This window comes from Kogia breviceps, chromosome 2 (assembly GCF_026419965.1).
Source record: "Kogia breviceps isolate mKogBre1 chromosome 2, mKogBre1 haplotype 1, whole genome shotgun sequence".
In the NCBI taxonomy this organism is placed as follows: domain Eukaryota; kingdom Metazoa; phylum Chordata; class Mammalia; order Artiodactyla; family Physeteridae; genus Kogia; species Kogia breviceps.
Genome location: NC_081311.1, coordinates 150,825,910 through 150,842,130, shown reverse-complemented (window position 1 = coordinate 150,842,130; position 16,221 = coordinate 150,825,910). Strand labels below are relative to the sequence as shown.

The following is a 16,221-nucleotide window of genomic DNA, read 5'->3' as shown; positions in this document are numbered from 1 at the left end:
GACAACTTTTATAGCTTTGACTCCACTTTTTCTTTCCACTACAACTGCTTCCTTTAATAGACCTCTGTTTATGAACTCTCTTCCCTATCTTATATTAGTTTCATTCATTATTAGAATAATATATTATAAATATATTAATACAATTGGTATCTCCAGACTGATATCATTGTACTTAAATGTTTGGGAATGCTCAAATGTTCAAGTCCATTAGTCTTTGCCCTCAGAAGATGACCAATTTGAGAAATTCAGAGATTTCAAAATGTTAACCCAATCATTTATTAAGACAGTTCATATTAAAAGATGATCAGAGAGTGACTTGCTATACTTTAAATCCTATTGCCATGCTTGTTTTGTTATTAGTTTTTCTTCACTTTTTCCTAAAGTTTAACACTACAAATTTTTGTAGAAGACTGCTGGATACTGATGATGAGCTCAGTGACATTCAGTCGGATTCGGTCCCATCAGAAGTCCGGGACTGGTTGGCTTCTACCTTTACACGGAAAATGGGGATGATGAAAAAGAAATCTGAGGAAAAACCAAGATTTCGGAGCATTGTGCATGCTGTTCAAGCTGGAATTTTTGTGGAAAGGTAAGTGAAGTTGATGGTATCTCAAGATAAAATTTAAAAGGCAGCAAATATACTTACTATGTCAAAGTTATGAGAGTCCTGTATTTTATTTATTGAGGAAAACTGTAATCATAAGTATAACTGGAATGAACAGATTTAGGACTTTATGATGAATTTACCTATAACAAAAATATCTTGGCCTGGATTTATTATTTTCATTTATTTTAAATTGACATAAAGACTAAAAGCAAAGACTTTTGAATGACCCTTCTCCTCAAATGAACTTTTGTGAATAGCTGTTTATAATACATTTATAAACACATTTATATACTTTACACCTAATAATAAATTTATATGCTTTACACCTAATTTTACCCAAATACAATGTAACACCCAATAAAATAAGTTCTATACTACATACCAAAATCAAGCATGCCTTTTCGTGGCACTAAAAAGAAAAGACCATTCTCTTACCATTGTGGAAGAAAGCTCTCTCATGTCCACTTTCCTTGAAGAGCTTTTCAACCTTTCTGTCACTGAAGCATTTCTGCCACTTGCTGGCCCCTAGAAACACCAGTTTCTAAAGTGAAATACATGTTAATATGACCCAATTCTACATTCTTTAGCCTTTAAGAGCACAGCTTATTTTTCTATCTGGAAACAAGATGTTTCAGAACTAAAACTACAAAAAGACTTGAAATAACATCTTATATCTGACAATGTTGAAAATTAGTTCTTAGAAATCCCTTGGATTAAAAAACAATTACATTACATTAAATTATACATAAAAAGGTTATTTTAACGTTTTTGAAACAAATAAAATCGAGGAACAGAGACATTTTTTATCAATGTATCTAAAATTAAATTTAAGGGAGACCACATCATTTTTTATCTTCAGACATCTCTAGTCATTACCTCTAATGAACTTTATAAACTTTTGTTTTCTTCTGCTAACAGAACAATGAGTAGCACTCTTGGGTTTCTAAAAATCTAAATGATAATGCATTGCAAGAAGTATTCGATGTGATTTAAAGATGTATTATCACCATAAGACATGAAGCATCTAGGATCTTGGTTTATGACTATATTACCCAAAATAACAACCACTCAGTGATTATTCAAATTATTTTGACTATTTGTTGACTATATCTAGTTGTCTTTGATAAAAGAACCCTCATAATAAGCATTATGAGCATAATAATCATGATGAGTTAGGTGAGATGACAACGCCCCCACCCCTAGTGCATAAACTGCTCCCAACTCTGTCAGGTGGGACCAGAAATCTGAAACAGAGAGGTAGAGAGGGCTGGAGAGAAATAATTTTTGTAATTATGTTCCTATTTTTTAAAACAACTTAGGCAAGTGTATGACATTATTGATTTTCCTTAAAATCAATTCGAAAACATCTAAATCATAGTTCAGAAAGTCAGTGAGAGAATCAGAGAAAAAAGAGAGCATGTTGCTTTAATGAAGGAATGTATATTTTGTCTTTTTTGTTTAAGAAAATATTGCAGAACTTGGCAAACTGAAAAGAAATGTAAATTATAAAAGTAAACCAACGAGGGCTTCCCTGGTGGCGCAGTGGTTGAGAGTCTGCCTGCCGATGCAGGGGACACGAGTTGGTGCCCCGGTCAGGGAAGATCCCATATGCCGCGGAGCGGCTAGGCCCGTGAGCCATGGCCGCTGAGCCTGCAAGTCCGGAGCCTGTGCTCCGCAACGGGAGAGGCCACAACAGTGAGAGGCCCGCGTACCGCAAAACAAACAAACAAACAAACAAACAAACAAAAAAGTAAACCAACTAAATTTGCATTCCCACTAAATAGAAAAATCAAGACAAATTCTGTGAAATATATTGACACGTTAAACTTTCAGTTTTTTTATGCTACACAGAAATATCAAAACGTACTTCAGGTAACTAAATTAGCAAGCAGTCTTGAAGAAATCAATGTGCTGAAAACACATGGAAATGAAAATTTAAAATTACTTTTGAATCCCCATTAGTAAGTGTGTAAACAGAGTGAGATATGTTTATCTTGAATTTTCAAAAACAATCATCTTCAATCTTGAAACTTAGAAAGTCTTTTTGAGTCTTCTCTCATGCAGCCCCTCCCAAGAATCAATACCTCAGCAAGTCCAGGCAATTTGCTTACCCCGGTGTATCCTGAGCCTACTCACTTTCTCAACTCCACTCCTGCAACCCCAAACTAAGCCTTTGTCACCTGCCATCAGAAATATGACAATAGCTTTCACCTAGGCTCCCCTCTTCCTCACTAGCCCTCTCCAAACAAGTCATTCTATAGTGATTTTTTAAATATAAATTAGTTCCTGTCATTCTTAAGCTTAAAACCATCTGATTGTTTTTACCATTTCACTTGATATACCATTACACTTGGTATTAAAGGCAACTTCTATATCATGGCTTTGCATGACTAGGCCCCTTTACCTTCTAGACTCATCTAATGCTACTTCACCCTTACCTGAATATCTATACTAGTGTTATTTTAACTTCATGAATATCCCTAAACTCTTGCTTCCCTTGGGACCAATAATCCTGCTATTCCCTCTATCAGAAATGATTTTCCCCACCCTCCACTCTGGCTAGCCCTTTCTGTCTTTCCAGAGGCCTTTCCTGGTTACTCTGTATACTGTTCATCACTTTCTCTATCCCAACTAGTGGTTTACCTCATAGCATTTAGTGCTGTTTTTAATCATATATTATTTCTTATTTATTGTCCCTCTTTGCCACTGAATTAACCCCATGAAAGCAGCACTTATATTTTTCTTGTTCTTCACTGAATAATCTCTTGCTTAGCACTGTATCTGGCATAAGATAGTGGGGGTTTTTTTTAAGTTTTTGAATTATATTTTGTAACTATAGTAAAAACCTTCCAACAATAATCTACCAAATTTCCAGCTGGACTTTAACCACCTGTAGGAGAACAGGAAATCCATTATTCTTTTTCAGCAACTTGTAATGTAGTGACTATTTACTCAAGTGTAAGGCCACTGTATTAAGGTTTCTCCCACATTCATTTGATTCCAGAATGAGTAGTCCTAATTTTCCATCCTAATTTTCTATTTCTAAGTTTTCATCCTAATATGCTATTCCCAATTATAGGGTTAGAAAATGATAATGGGGAAGTTTCTTCTTCTCCTTGGATGAGTAATCTTCTTCCTTGTGTTTCTTTACATTCCATATAATGAGAATATACAGGGATATTCAGTTCTCAACCTGCTCCAAGTCTAAGAAAGATCAAAGTTCTCACTGAGTCCAAAGAGCCTTGAAGAATGTCAGAATTTGAGCCAATGGTATTGATGAGAACAGTAACACTGATAATAACGGCTTTCTTGTATCAAGTACTTATAATATTATGCTAGGCCTGTATATCATTTACTCTTCTTAAAACGCATGTAATTATCCTCATTGTACAGATGACTGACATTAAATAGCTTTCCAGAGGTCACACTAGTGATTGGCTAACCTGTGATCCAAAGCATGTGTGCTCTTTGCTCCATCATACTGCCTTTTGTGCCATGAAGTCACACTGATTTAGTTACTTAATTTTTAAGGTTCCTTATTCCTGACCTTTTTATTTCCTTGCCCATCATCCTTCCATTTCCCCCATACTTCCATTTTTTAGAAATGATTCAAAAAATAGATAGAAAAGACTATTTTTTTCCTAAAAAAAAGGAACTAAATATCATTACTGACAGCAATTATTTTCTGGGCCTTTTGTAGTGTGATTAAATAGTTTCCTTGCCCTGCATTATTAGAATAATTATACCTATCTCAGTGGAGTAATTAACACAGGTATTTTTCTTATAAGAAATCTTCCAATTGAGATAGAGGATAAGGATAAATTTTTATGATAACTGATTGCCACACCTAAAACTTATTGAACGGCATTTAAGATAAACATAAAATGGGAACATGGAAATAAAGTAACAAGGTCTCTGTAATAAAATGGGAAGATACTTTATCAAGGAAGTCTAGTCTCCATGTAAGTAAATACAATATTTTCATTCTGAGCTTCCAAGAAGTGAAGATTAAAAAGGAAAACATGAAGAATTACTTGGCTTTTATTATCTTGAACAAAATGATAGCTTTTACATAGAAACTGAGTAATATCTTAAGGATTTTTAATATAAGGTACATTGAATCAAAAGGTTTAGTATCTCCCATAGTGGTTTTATAAAAGATGCAGAATATTTTCTTATGTTCTTATATTTCTTATATTGACCCCCAATGTAAATTAAAGATATAATCATTAAATTATGGTTTTGTCCAGGCATCTTGGGAAGAGAGTTTACTGTAGTATAGTCTAGGAGTGCAGCTTGCTTGTGGACTAACAATATAAAAATTAAGGGACATGATTAATAATCAGTTAAATTCTTTCTTCACAGGACTTTGTGGAGGAGCCATGTTTCTTTCAGTCCTGATTAGAAACCTATTGCCATTTCTACCCATTAGGGTATCATGTTGATTCTATTTTTGCATGAATCACTGGAGGAGTTTCTTATATTTGGTTTAAGTCATCTTGGTTGTCCATTGGAAGCTGGAAAACTCCAACAAATTACTGATTAATAAAAAATATTTTTGTTATTGATGCTATTATAAAAATAGAAACACCCTGTTCTTTCTGGATAATCTTTATTAAATAATATTAAATGACAATTTGAACAAACTTAAGCAATTTTTGTCAATAAGTTCTCCAATATTTTTAACCTAAAAAAAAAGACTCTGTAAATTCTGATGATAGGGCATATACCCTCCTATAATTTTTACTTTGTGGAAAAAAAAACCTATCAAGGAAACATTTCCATGACATTCAGCTTCCAGACTGAACATTTTGGAACACAAATAGACACAAAACGAGACTACTGTGCTGTTATGCATGTGGTGGCATGCTAAAAGGTGTTGTTGCTGCCCGTGCAAAGGACAGTCTCTGTTTTTAATAAGATGATGTTTAGGGAAAGACCTCTTCACATAGAATCTAAAATCACACTGACTTGTGGTTGTGATGCAAATGTACTATTCACATCTGTCACATTGTAGATGCTTAATAAGCAGTGACAATAATTATCATTGTTGCCACAAAGGGAGACTGTAACATGATACAAGGTAAACAAATCAAAGGTAATTTTTTTCTTTGTTCTTAAGAAATAGCTGAAAACTTTGAGTAACTGATTTTTACATATACACTTATTTTTCTTTTTCAGAATGTACAGAAAATCCTATCACATGGTTGGGTTGGCATATCCAGAAGCTGTCATAGTAACATTAAAGGTAAAAAAAATGTTCAATTACTTTTGTTTTTCAAATAGTCATTTTTTCTAATCTCCTTAAAAGGACTAGGAGAAAATGAGAATACGTCTTTGCTGCAGCTTACATGTTGGAATGTAAAAAATATTTTAACCATTTACAAAATGTCATGTGTTTCAAGTCATGACTCATTGTAGATTTAAATGAGGGTCAATTTACACGAACAAACTATGTCAATACATACATACATACACACACGTGTGTGTGTGATGTTTTCTTCTTCATGCTTTATTTAGGTGGATCTTGAATTCAATTTTGAGATGGCACCAGCACTTGTCAGAATACATGTATTTTGTTACTATATATAATGAAAGAGTTGAATGCTTTATAAATAAAAAGATACTTCAGTCAAATATGGTTAAAGGCAAAACTTATATGGAGTAAAATTGTTTAGAATTTTAGGTCCAAGAAAATACAAAAAGTAATAAAATTAAGAAAGGAAACAAAAAAGAAATTCATATCTTTTGTCTCTGGCTTTCCCTGTAGCTGCCCTAGTCTGAGGCCCAATTGCAGTATTATATGTGTTAGAAATAACTAGAGTTGAAAATCTGAAGTGGCGAAAGTTTTTGACTTGCTTGTTCCCATTGCATGTGTGTGTGTGCACGCGCACACTATTCCTAGACTTTATTACTAAAAAGGCATTTTGTAGGCTCATCATTCTACATTCCTTATTTCATTCCATCTCTTAATTTGGGTAGGAAATTCAACTTTGTCTCCTCTAACAGTTTTATGGTGGTTTTCCTGTATTAACTACAAATTTAAAAAATACTAGCAACAGAATATACTGGGTTATTTTATTTTTGATTTATTAAACTCCTTTCCTAGTTTAAATCTATATTGCTTTCTTTCGTTCTTTAATTTCCTTTAAAGCATCCCCTTTGCATTTGTTTTTTTCTCTGCTGCATATTAGATTTTAATCTTATTCATTTAAAAAGGTAGTTTGTTTTTCTTAGAAGCTTTTTTATATTCATCTTTCTAAAGCGATAATAGAGGCAAGTATATAACTAAAATGTCACATTATCAGATATTAATTACTCCTTGGCTCTTGAGAGATTTTGATTTCCTCATTATTTCCTGAACTGTGGGCAAGAAAATTACTTATTTTTATTTATTTTTCTTAGAAACCAGCTAACAGTATTCTGGTATGAGAGAATGTAAACATTTTTCTAAAATGTAGTGTAGGGAAAACATGAACTAACAGGTTGAAGAGAATTATCACTAAATTAAGAATGTTTTAATAATTCTAATTTCCTGAGATACCTCCTTGTCTTGTTTGTTCTCAATCTGACAAAGTAAAAGCCAAGCATCTGCAGTAGTTTACAGATGTAAATCACCATTGTTGATAAAAAAAAAAAATCCCCCAAAAAGGAGAGCTAAGCTTTTACTCAGTGGGAAACCCCTAGTGGGAACTGTAACTAGCAGCCTGTAACAGTCTGAACTAATTCTTCTGTGTTAGCTTTGGAATTTGATGAGATTTGTTGGTCTCCTTTGAGCTTTATTGATGGTAAATGCCTTCTAACAGAACTTTGAGAGATTTTTAAATTTACAAACTGATCAAGTAAGTATTTCGGGATCACATTAGGGCCAAACGGAAGGAATTTAACAAAGCTACCCAAGGAAACCATAAAATATTTCACTGGTGTTTTGAAATGATTAAAAACGCGTTTGATGTTATTGTTACTATTTGAAAGAAATAGTTTTAGGAGATGTTTTGGATACTTTTTATCAGATTTTCAGTTTAGTTTCAGCATGTTACAGCATGTATTGTTGGCCTCTGTGAAATGTGTTAAATGAATGAAGTTCTAAACAGGGCCTGCTCAAATTCAAAATTAATGTATAGCTTTAAGGTTGTCCACTTACTGTTCAATACTAAACCTGTTGTGTGTGTGCAAACACTAGACCTTCTTTACTAATAATTTATGATAATCATTAGAACTGATTCTGCTGTATTTCTGTAGATTTTTAAGTTTCAGTGATTTATTTACTATTGCAACTCAAGCTTTACTTTAATGTACTGATGTACTTAATACCTCCTTAATGTACAGATACCACTTGCTACAAGTCCATTCTGTGGACTCCTCTGCAAGTTTTTGTCCTGGAATTACCTGAATCAAAGTCGTGAGGTGGCTGGAGTAGTTGGATATACCTGCTCTTTGCCCTCTTTTCCCACAGTTAGGGGGTACTTTCCTAGGGTATCTATTTCTCTACAGGCCTGGCCACTTCCCCGGGGAATTGCCTGAAATGCCAAAATTACTAACCTCCCCCTCAATCAAGAGACCCACTTCCTTTATCTTACAATCTGGCCCTGGTAGAAAGTAAAAGTGAATCAGCCAAGGTTAGAGTGATTAATAGGTAGTAGTACGCTACCGAGAGAGAGAGAGAGAGAGAGAGAGAGAGACAGAGAGACAGAGAGACAGAGAGACAGAGAGACAGAGAGACAGAGAGAGAGAGAGAGAGAGAGAGAGAGACAGAGAGAGAGAGAGAGGGAGAGAGACAGAGAGAGAGAGAGAGAGAGAGCTCTGTCTCTCTAGGGCATCTTCATCTTAAAAAAAAAAAAAGACAAAAAATATCAAATCTTTAAACCAAATTAGTAACTTTTAAACGGTAGAATTTCAAGCAATGTAGCAGGTGGGTGGGTGGGAAAGATAAACTGGGGCTATCTTCCCTCTCTCTCTCAATTACATCACCCACATAACCTGCAATTCCACCTTGAAATGAGGCCCACTCTGGGAAAGTGATTTATGGCATACATTTGGAGAGAGGCTAAGAATATGGGCAGTGTTATAGAGTTATCAGGTTTACTACATCATATTGGATAACCTTGGGAATAAGGAGAAGATCTTAAGCATTATTGACCTCACTTTTGTGGATCTATAGATAGTAAGTGGTGTTCCTGTCACATTAGACACTGGTAAAATTGAAGTTTGATGTGCTGATTTGAAATCTGACCTGCTGGATGTACAATGCCTGAGCTTTCCAAGAATTTTTTCATAGAAAGAAACAGAATCATATGATATTGCCAACTAAAATATTTACTTTTTTTCCTACAGGATGTTGATAAATGGTCTTTTGATGTATTTGCCTTGAATGAAGCAAGTGGAGAACATAGTCTGAAGTTTATGATTTATGAACTATTTACCAGATATGATCTTATCAACCGTTTCAAGGTCAGAATCATGGAACAAAAGTAAAATGCTCTTAGAATGAGTTATCTGAGTAAGAATGAAAATTCAGAACATTGGGTCATTAATCAATTCGTTTATAAATGTTTCTGGGTTGTCAGATCACAGAACTAAGGGGACGAGTTCACCACTTGATATAGCCATTCTCTACAAATCACTGACATTTCTATATATCCATTGGGGTATCATAAGGCCATGATAGACTCATTCTAACAGGATACAAACATCCCCCTGAATTATTCACAGAACACTCATGTAAAGATTGGAATCTATGTCTTAACGAAATATGATTTTCCTAAAATGCAGAATGAACCATTATTGGCAACTTTTCTTAAATTGAAATGAAAGGGTTTCTAATTAACTTCACTTAGAGCCATCTCAGCAACAGATTTGATTCAGATTTCTGAGCCTGTATCTATGGAATCGTGTTATTTTTAGAGTTAGAATTTACAGGGAGGTCATTTATTTTAACCCCCTTGAATCACTGATAGAAAAACTAGACTTCACCATTTGTAATTGGAAAAATTTACCCCTTTAAGAACTAGCCTTCTTATCTGACTCTGGAAGATACAAAATTTAAAAATTGCTGTATGGGTAAGATTGTTATTTCATCTATCTTAATTAAACACTTGGGGGTTATAATCCTTCTCAACATTGAAAACTGACAGGTTAATGAAGTGTTTTTTCAGAACAATCCACATTTAACTTCAAGAAACTACTGCTCACATCTGACTCCCTAATGTATCCCATCCCAAACATCTTTGTGCTCATGTTGATTTAGTGCCACTTTTTTGGTCAAAATATAATCATAATTGTTACTTTCTGCAGATTCCTGTTTCTTGCCTAATTGCCTTTGCAGAAGCTTTAGAAGTTGGTTACAGCAAGTACAAAAATCCATATCACAATTTGATTCATGCAGCTGATGTCACTCAAACTGTGCATTACATAATGCTTCATACAGGTATCATGGTAAGAAAATCTTTGTAACTGAAGTTTGTTAGTTTGCGAAATCAAATTCCATTCCCTTCTCACTGTCTCTTTAATACTCAAAAAAGTATTATAAGTAATAATCTTCTGGATTTTTGAGGGTTAATGAGTTATTTATAATATTTATTTTTCAAAAAAGATTTTAACTCAGTGAAAAAACATCTCCAGAAGCAAATGAAAATAGACCACAAATTTTTCAAAATTTAGACTATGTAACATTTTTCATTTGTAAATTCCTTTTTCCATAGGTATCAACCCCCAGAAAATTGACCTAGAGAAAAAGTCTTTGGAATAAAAGTTAGTTGTAGTGCTTTCCCCTCCTTTCATCACCCAAGCTGACCTCAATAGCTTTTTATCTTTTACATGTTTGCATTGCTAATTACAATCAAATCCTAATAGGGATTTTTGGAAATTATTCATTTGGATTTTTCCAAATTCTTCTTCCTTCTCTTTGTATTTGAACGAATCAGTTGATGAGTGAATAAATGGTACAGCAGTGCAAATCCTGGGACAAAAATGAGTAGATGTTGGGAAGTCTGGGACTGCCTAGAATTTCTGTAGTGTCTTAGAGCATAGGATTACTTCCAAGGGATAAAAAGGGACAGGAGGTCTTTCCTTCTGAAGGTTGCAAACTGGGATGGGTTCAAAAGGGTATGAGCCATGTGAGATCCCCAGAATCTGAGTACATTTTTGATTCCTCATGTATCAACCTAGGCTGAAGCAGTACCATAAAATGCATATAAGTAGAATGGTCCACCAAACCCCATAATGTACATTGCCTACCTGTTTAGATTTCAAAAGTCACATTCTTTTTATTGGTAAGTCTCATTGGCATTCGGATCTGTGTAACTAGTACTCCTCCATATCTTGTCATTCTGCCCCAGAGACTATGTTCCTTACCTGGTCCAACACAAAGCCCTTAGGGCCACAGTATAGAGCCCTGAAGATCTTGAAAACTTGTAGCAGGTACACGATTCTCCAAGTTTATTGTATACAGATGATAATTGTATACATTTCCCCCCAGAATCCAGTGTGTGGTTTACTACACATAAGATCCCTTTGCTATGATTCATCCAAAGATGTCTCACGTAATGAATGAAGAAATCATCTATTTTACTTCTCCATCTTTTTTGCCTCCAAAATGTTGCAGATCCATCAATGCCTTGGGCTCAGATTCCACTCCTGCCCCGTGTTCCAATTATCTGTTTTCTCCAAAACAAACTACTCTAAACTCAGTGGCTTAAAACAATAATTTATCATTGTTTGTCATGGGTGTCTGTAGTTAGAAGGGTCCCAACTAGAAGGTTCTCATTTGGGGTCTCTTGTGTGATTGTGACCAGCTAGCAACTATGGTCAAAGACATCTGAGGACATCACTGGGCAAGACATCCACAGTGGTTCACTCACATGGCTAGCAGTTGATAATGGCTAATAGCTGGGAGCTCAGCTGGGCTTTTACTGAAGAATTTTCTTCGAATATCACTACCAATTCAATAGAAATATGCATTATATTGGCAGGATCACTAAGTAATATAACCTGCTTTGGAGTTAATGCCTACTATGGGGAGGTAAAAATCTCAAAAACCTTCACTGATGCGTGACTCTCTTGTGGCCTTCTAGAAGGCTGAATTATATGTGATGTTAATCTTATACCTTTGTTTTCTCTTTTTAAGATGTAAATGTGGGTATCACCCAGTTAAGATATAAATTTGCCCATCAAGCCAAATCAAATGCAGTCATGGCTGAGCTTGGTCCTTGGTTGAAGTTTACTCACCATTCCAGGAATCTGATTTGACATTTAAAGGGAGGAAGTAGAACTTAGCAATAATAAGTAGAAACTCAAACTTTCAAAGATATAGCTTTGAAATATTATAAGATTTTTAAAAGTAGTATATGTAACTTTCTGTTTCTCTTTCTAGCATGTGTGCGTGTGCACACACACATACACACAAATTATTTTAAAGCTCTATTGGTTTAATAAGTCTTCATTGTCAGAGCTGTTTCTTGAACTCTAGGTTTTTATTTGGTTTGATATACATGGCAATTAGTGTGAAAAACAAAGTGTCACCTGACTGCAAATGCTGTTAATGCTTGAAAAAGTTGCTTTAATATCTTCCTGGTTATATTTGCTTTTCCTTTCTAAGGCCTTGGAATTAAATCTGATTGTGAGGTGGTTTTCATTTCAAGTGTTTGGCATTTCCTCTTCCCTGAATTCTGTGGCTTTGAAAAGTTAACTGAAAAATGAAATATTTAAGTGTTAGTCTGAAACAGAAACTGTACTAATTAAGTTTCCTCAGAACAAAATGGAGTGGAAAAGTAAAGCCTACTTTGGTATAAAAAAATATCTCTGCTTTAATTATGAAGTACAACCAGAAGATATATGCCATTTCAGGCTGGTAGGAAGCCAGGGTTTTGTTTGGAAATACATTTTTGCTAAGTACCACAAGTGTAAAGGGAACCAAATAAAAGACTCCTAGTTCAGCTTCAGAACCTCTGTTCTGAAGGTGACATTGAACAGATGAGAGATGCTATACTGGTGGGTAAATAGAGAAATGCAAATCTACATTGTGCATTTACCCTCAGACTTGCAAGGAAGACTTGTTCCAGGATCTAACAAACCATTCCAACTTCTCTGGAAGACTGGGGAAATCTGGCCCAGCCTGGCATGACTCTTAGAAAGTTAAAGTTGTTAGTAAAGATCACATAGTCACTTTATGAGATATATAACTTCACTCTACTTTAGCAGGTTTGGTTTAGAAACATTTCTAAATTTATACATCCTTTACCAAAAAAAGTGTTGGTGGACTCTTTACTATCCCTTCGTTTGGCCATTACAAAAATAGTCGGGTGGGAGACTGTCAGTGTTGTCCAGGATCGGGAAAATACATTTAAACTAATGAGAAATTTTATGATTGATGATGAAAGGAAAGGCAAAATGAATTTTCAGTTCATTGACTATTTTGTCAAAACTATGTTACATTGCCAGCTTGAGAGTTTTTTGCAAGTTACTTTAATAAGCTTTTCTTTAGATAAAAAAATGGTAGTAGGAGAGTATTAATTTTCATACATATGAATGTGTTGGTTCTTTGAAACAAAAAACAAAGCATTACAGAAATATTCATTTAACTGAAACCCCCAGGCTTTGATATGGAGAAGACAGGGTCACTTACTTTAGTGTTTTAGTCATCTCCTGCTGTTTCAAGATGGTCTTATCAGCATGACATTTATGGAGCACTCCAGTAGCAGCCCAGCACTGTCAGATGACTAGTGCAGCCTGTCACCTGCAAAATGTTCACAGGACCATTGCCTGAAAGGGATTGGGATGAAGCCATTGTCCTTCAGTTTGTTAATGTCATATTGGGACACTCTCAGGCCTGGGAGTAGGCAGTGCAGAGAGGATGCCAGGACACCTTCTGTCTCCCTCTCTCTCCTTTTGTCATTTAATTAATCTGTAGCCACGTGTAGTGCCACAGTGATAGGGGTGTGTGGTAGCTCAATCCATTTGCTAAAGAGCAAATGCTTCACCGAATGCTGCCAAGCCACTTCCAAATGTCTCTTTGAATATGAAATCATCTGAGGGCCTTGGCAAGGGAACACTTGTATTTGAGGGCTCCTGGCCACTGTGTTCCCTCTAATACTGAGAGTAGAAGAAAAAGAGATAACTTGAAAACTATTCCTTTGGAACTTGTAGTCCACCGACTACACCCAGAAATAGCCCCTCACACTCTGAAATTACTTAATTTTTCTCCAATCTACAGAAATTCCCACTATGTCTCTGTTCTGAAAACTACATGGAAATTCTGTTCTTGTAAATGGCTTCCAATACAACTGTGTTTGGAAGAGTGGGAAGAGTGTGGGCTTTCAAGGCAAGCAAACACAAATTTAAAACCCTATTTCCCCACTTCCTAGCTCACTTGCTCTCCATATCTGTCCCCTTGTCACTAAAATGTGTTTAATAATACCAACTACCTTGTAGTACAACAGTGAGGAGTAATGATATCATATGTGTAATCCTAACCTAGTTCCTGAAACATAATAGCTATTAGTAAAAATTATTAGTAATTTATATATTATATGTTAACTTATGTGTATTATATGTTAATATTATTATAATATACTCGCTTTCCATATTGAGTAAGTTATAGCAAAGTACCTCAGTCTATTCAACGGGATAGAGAAAAAAAGGTCCAACCCTACCTATCATGTAAGCTAAAGGGGTTGTTAATTACACCCTTTTAGACACACCAGGAGCTAATATGTCAATGTGATTTTCTGACCTAAAATTCTCCCAGGCCTATACATATACACATATACATTCTCTATCATACACACACACACACACACACACACACACACACATTAAATAATTCAGATATGAAAATTACATCCTAAGTCTTAAAGCTTTGTTAGCTTATCTACCTATCAGTATATTTGGTTAAATTACCTAGAAATTCTGCTTTTGAAATCTTAGAAGAATGTATTCAGCATATTACCACCCTGGAATAATGAAGGCTATTGTCATCCATAGAAGGAAGGAATATTGTGATCTGTGGAGAGAACAGACATTTTGGAATGAGACAGATTTTAGTTTGAATTCCTGCTCTGCCACTTGAGAGCTATGTGACCTTTGGCAGGTTGATTCAATTCTTTAGGATTCAGCTGTGTTATTTGCCAAATAAGATTTAAAACATTTACCTAGTAAATGGTAAATAGGGTGATTATAAAAATTAAATGAAACCATCTACCTAAAAAGTCCAGTTAATGTTAGTTACTTCTCCTTTCTTTCCATCAACATTGTACATGCTATTAATGGAAGTCAGTACCTCTCTCTGGTATAATTTGAGGACTGCACATTTTACAGTAAGTCTACCTGAGCATTTCTCTAGGCAAAATGCAGTTTAGATGAAGCACAACGTCTCTACTGCTCATGACTCTTCATTTTAACTCTTTATTTCTGCTCATTAAGAATCAGAAGAACTTAGGTTATGTACTGACCACTGTTCTAGTTGGGAAGAATGATATGATTCAGACTTATTCTCTCTGACTTGTCATCATGAGTCATTTACAAAATTCATGAATTTAAGCAACTACTTTCTGAGTTAGAATTCTCATTCAACACCAGTGTAAAATGAATTGTCAACTAAGGACATAAAAATCAGCCCCCAATTCTACTTTCACTAATATGAAATAGATATATTTTTCAATTAAGTGTGAATGTTCAATGTTTCTCTCTTCCCAAACTAGTTTATAATGTAACCTTAATTGTTAAGACTATACTGTGGCAATAAGTAAGATGAATTGATGAAGGAAGCACTATTTATAGGAGGCAGAGATTAATGAGACTAAAAACAGGAAACATGTATAATCAATTTTGACAGTTAGGAAGATAATAATTTTAAATACTTATGACATAATCTATAATTAAAATCCATCTCTTATTTCCTAATTTAATTATTTTACAATTGCAGCTTCATATTCTATATTATCGTAGTAGATATAGAATATTGCTTTTTAAAAGTCACAAGTAAGTCTGTAAATCTTAAATATAACCAATAGGGAATACTTAAGAATATAGGTGATTTTTTTCCTAATAACAATTTTCTTTATTAAAACAACAGATTTATGGGGTTACAAAATCTGGTTTAACTTCAATTGCTATTCAGTTCATGGTGTTTAATTCCACAGTCTCAGTGGGGACATTGGAGGCTCAGTCCCAGTTCAGCCTGTAATATAGGCCTTTAATGAGGTAATTTCCTTCCTTTTAATGACTCACAATTAAATGTACCTATAAACACAGTACAGCTAGTTATATCAACTCTCCTTAGTTCTAAAAATCATTTCTGCTTCAGTCATCCAACTGTGAGGCATTTTTTCTTGAATTGAAATCACTAAAGATATGTTAGCTCATTATTATTTTCCAGATTCAATACCTTAAACAATGTATTTAAAGTAATAAGTTCAGTAAAATGCCATTTATTCTGTATTTTACTGTATATTAAGACTTGTAATAGGCACAGCACATACATCAACTTTAAATTTCTTTTAAAGTCCACAGGGGAATGATCACTAATTCTATTTTCATGGAAACTGTGCCTGAGAGAGTAAATAGCTTATTTGCCTGAGGATTAACAAAGGCTTAAAATCAGGATTCTCTGATTCCAC

The 16,221-nt window shown here is 34.6% G+C and overlaps 1 protein-coding gene across 6 annotated transcripts in view; it reads left to right on the top strand.

Moving 5' to 3' along the window:
• PDE1A (phosphodiesterase 1A) overlaps window positions 1–16,221 on the top strand; it is a 349,210-nt gene that overhangs the window by 258,378 nt on the left and 74,611 nt on the right. For all 6 annotated transcript variants that reach the window (XM_067026418.1, XM_067026419.1, XM_067026416.1 and 3 more), the window contains 4 exons: window positions 407–589; window positions 5,789–5,855; window positions 8,942–9,058; window positions 9,902–10,042. In XM_067026418.1, the coding sequence (XP_066882519.1) occupies window positions 407–589; window positions 5,789–5,855; window positions 8,942–9,058; window positions 9,902–10,042 (508 nt within the window). The remainder of the gene's footprint in view (window positions 1–406; window positions 590–5,788; window positions 5,856–8,941; window positions 9,059–9,901; window positions 10,043–16,221) is intronic.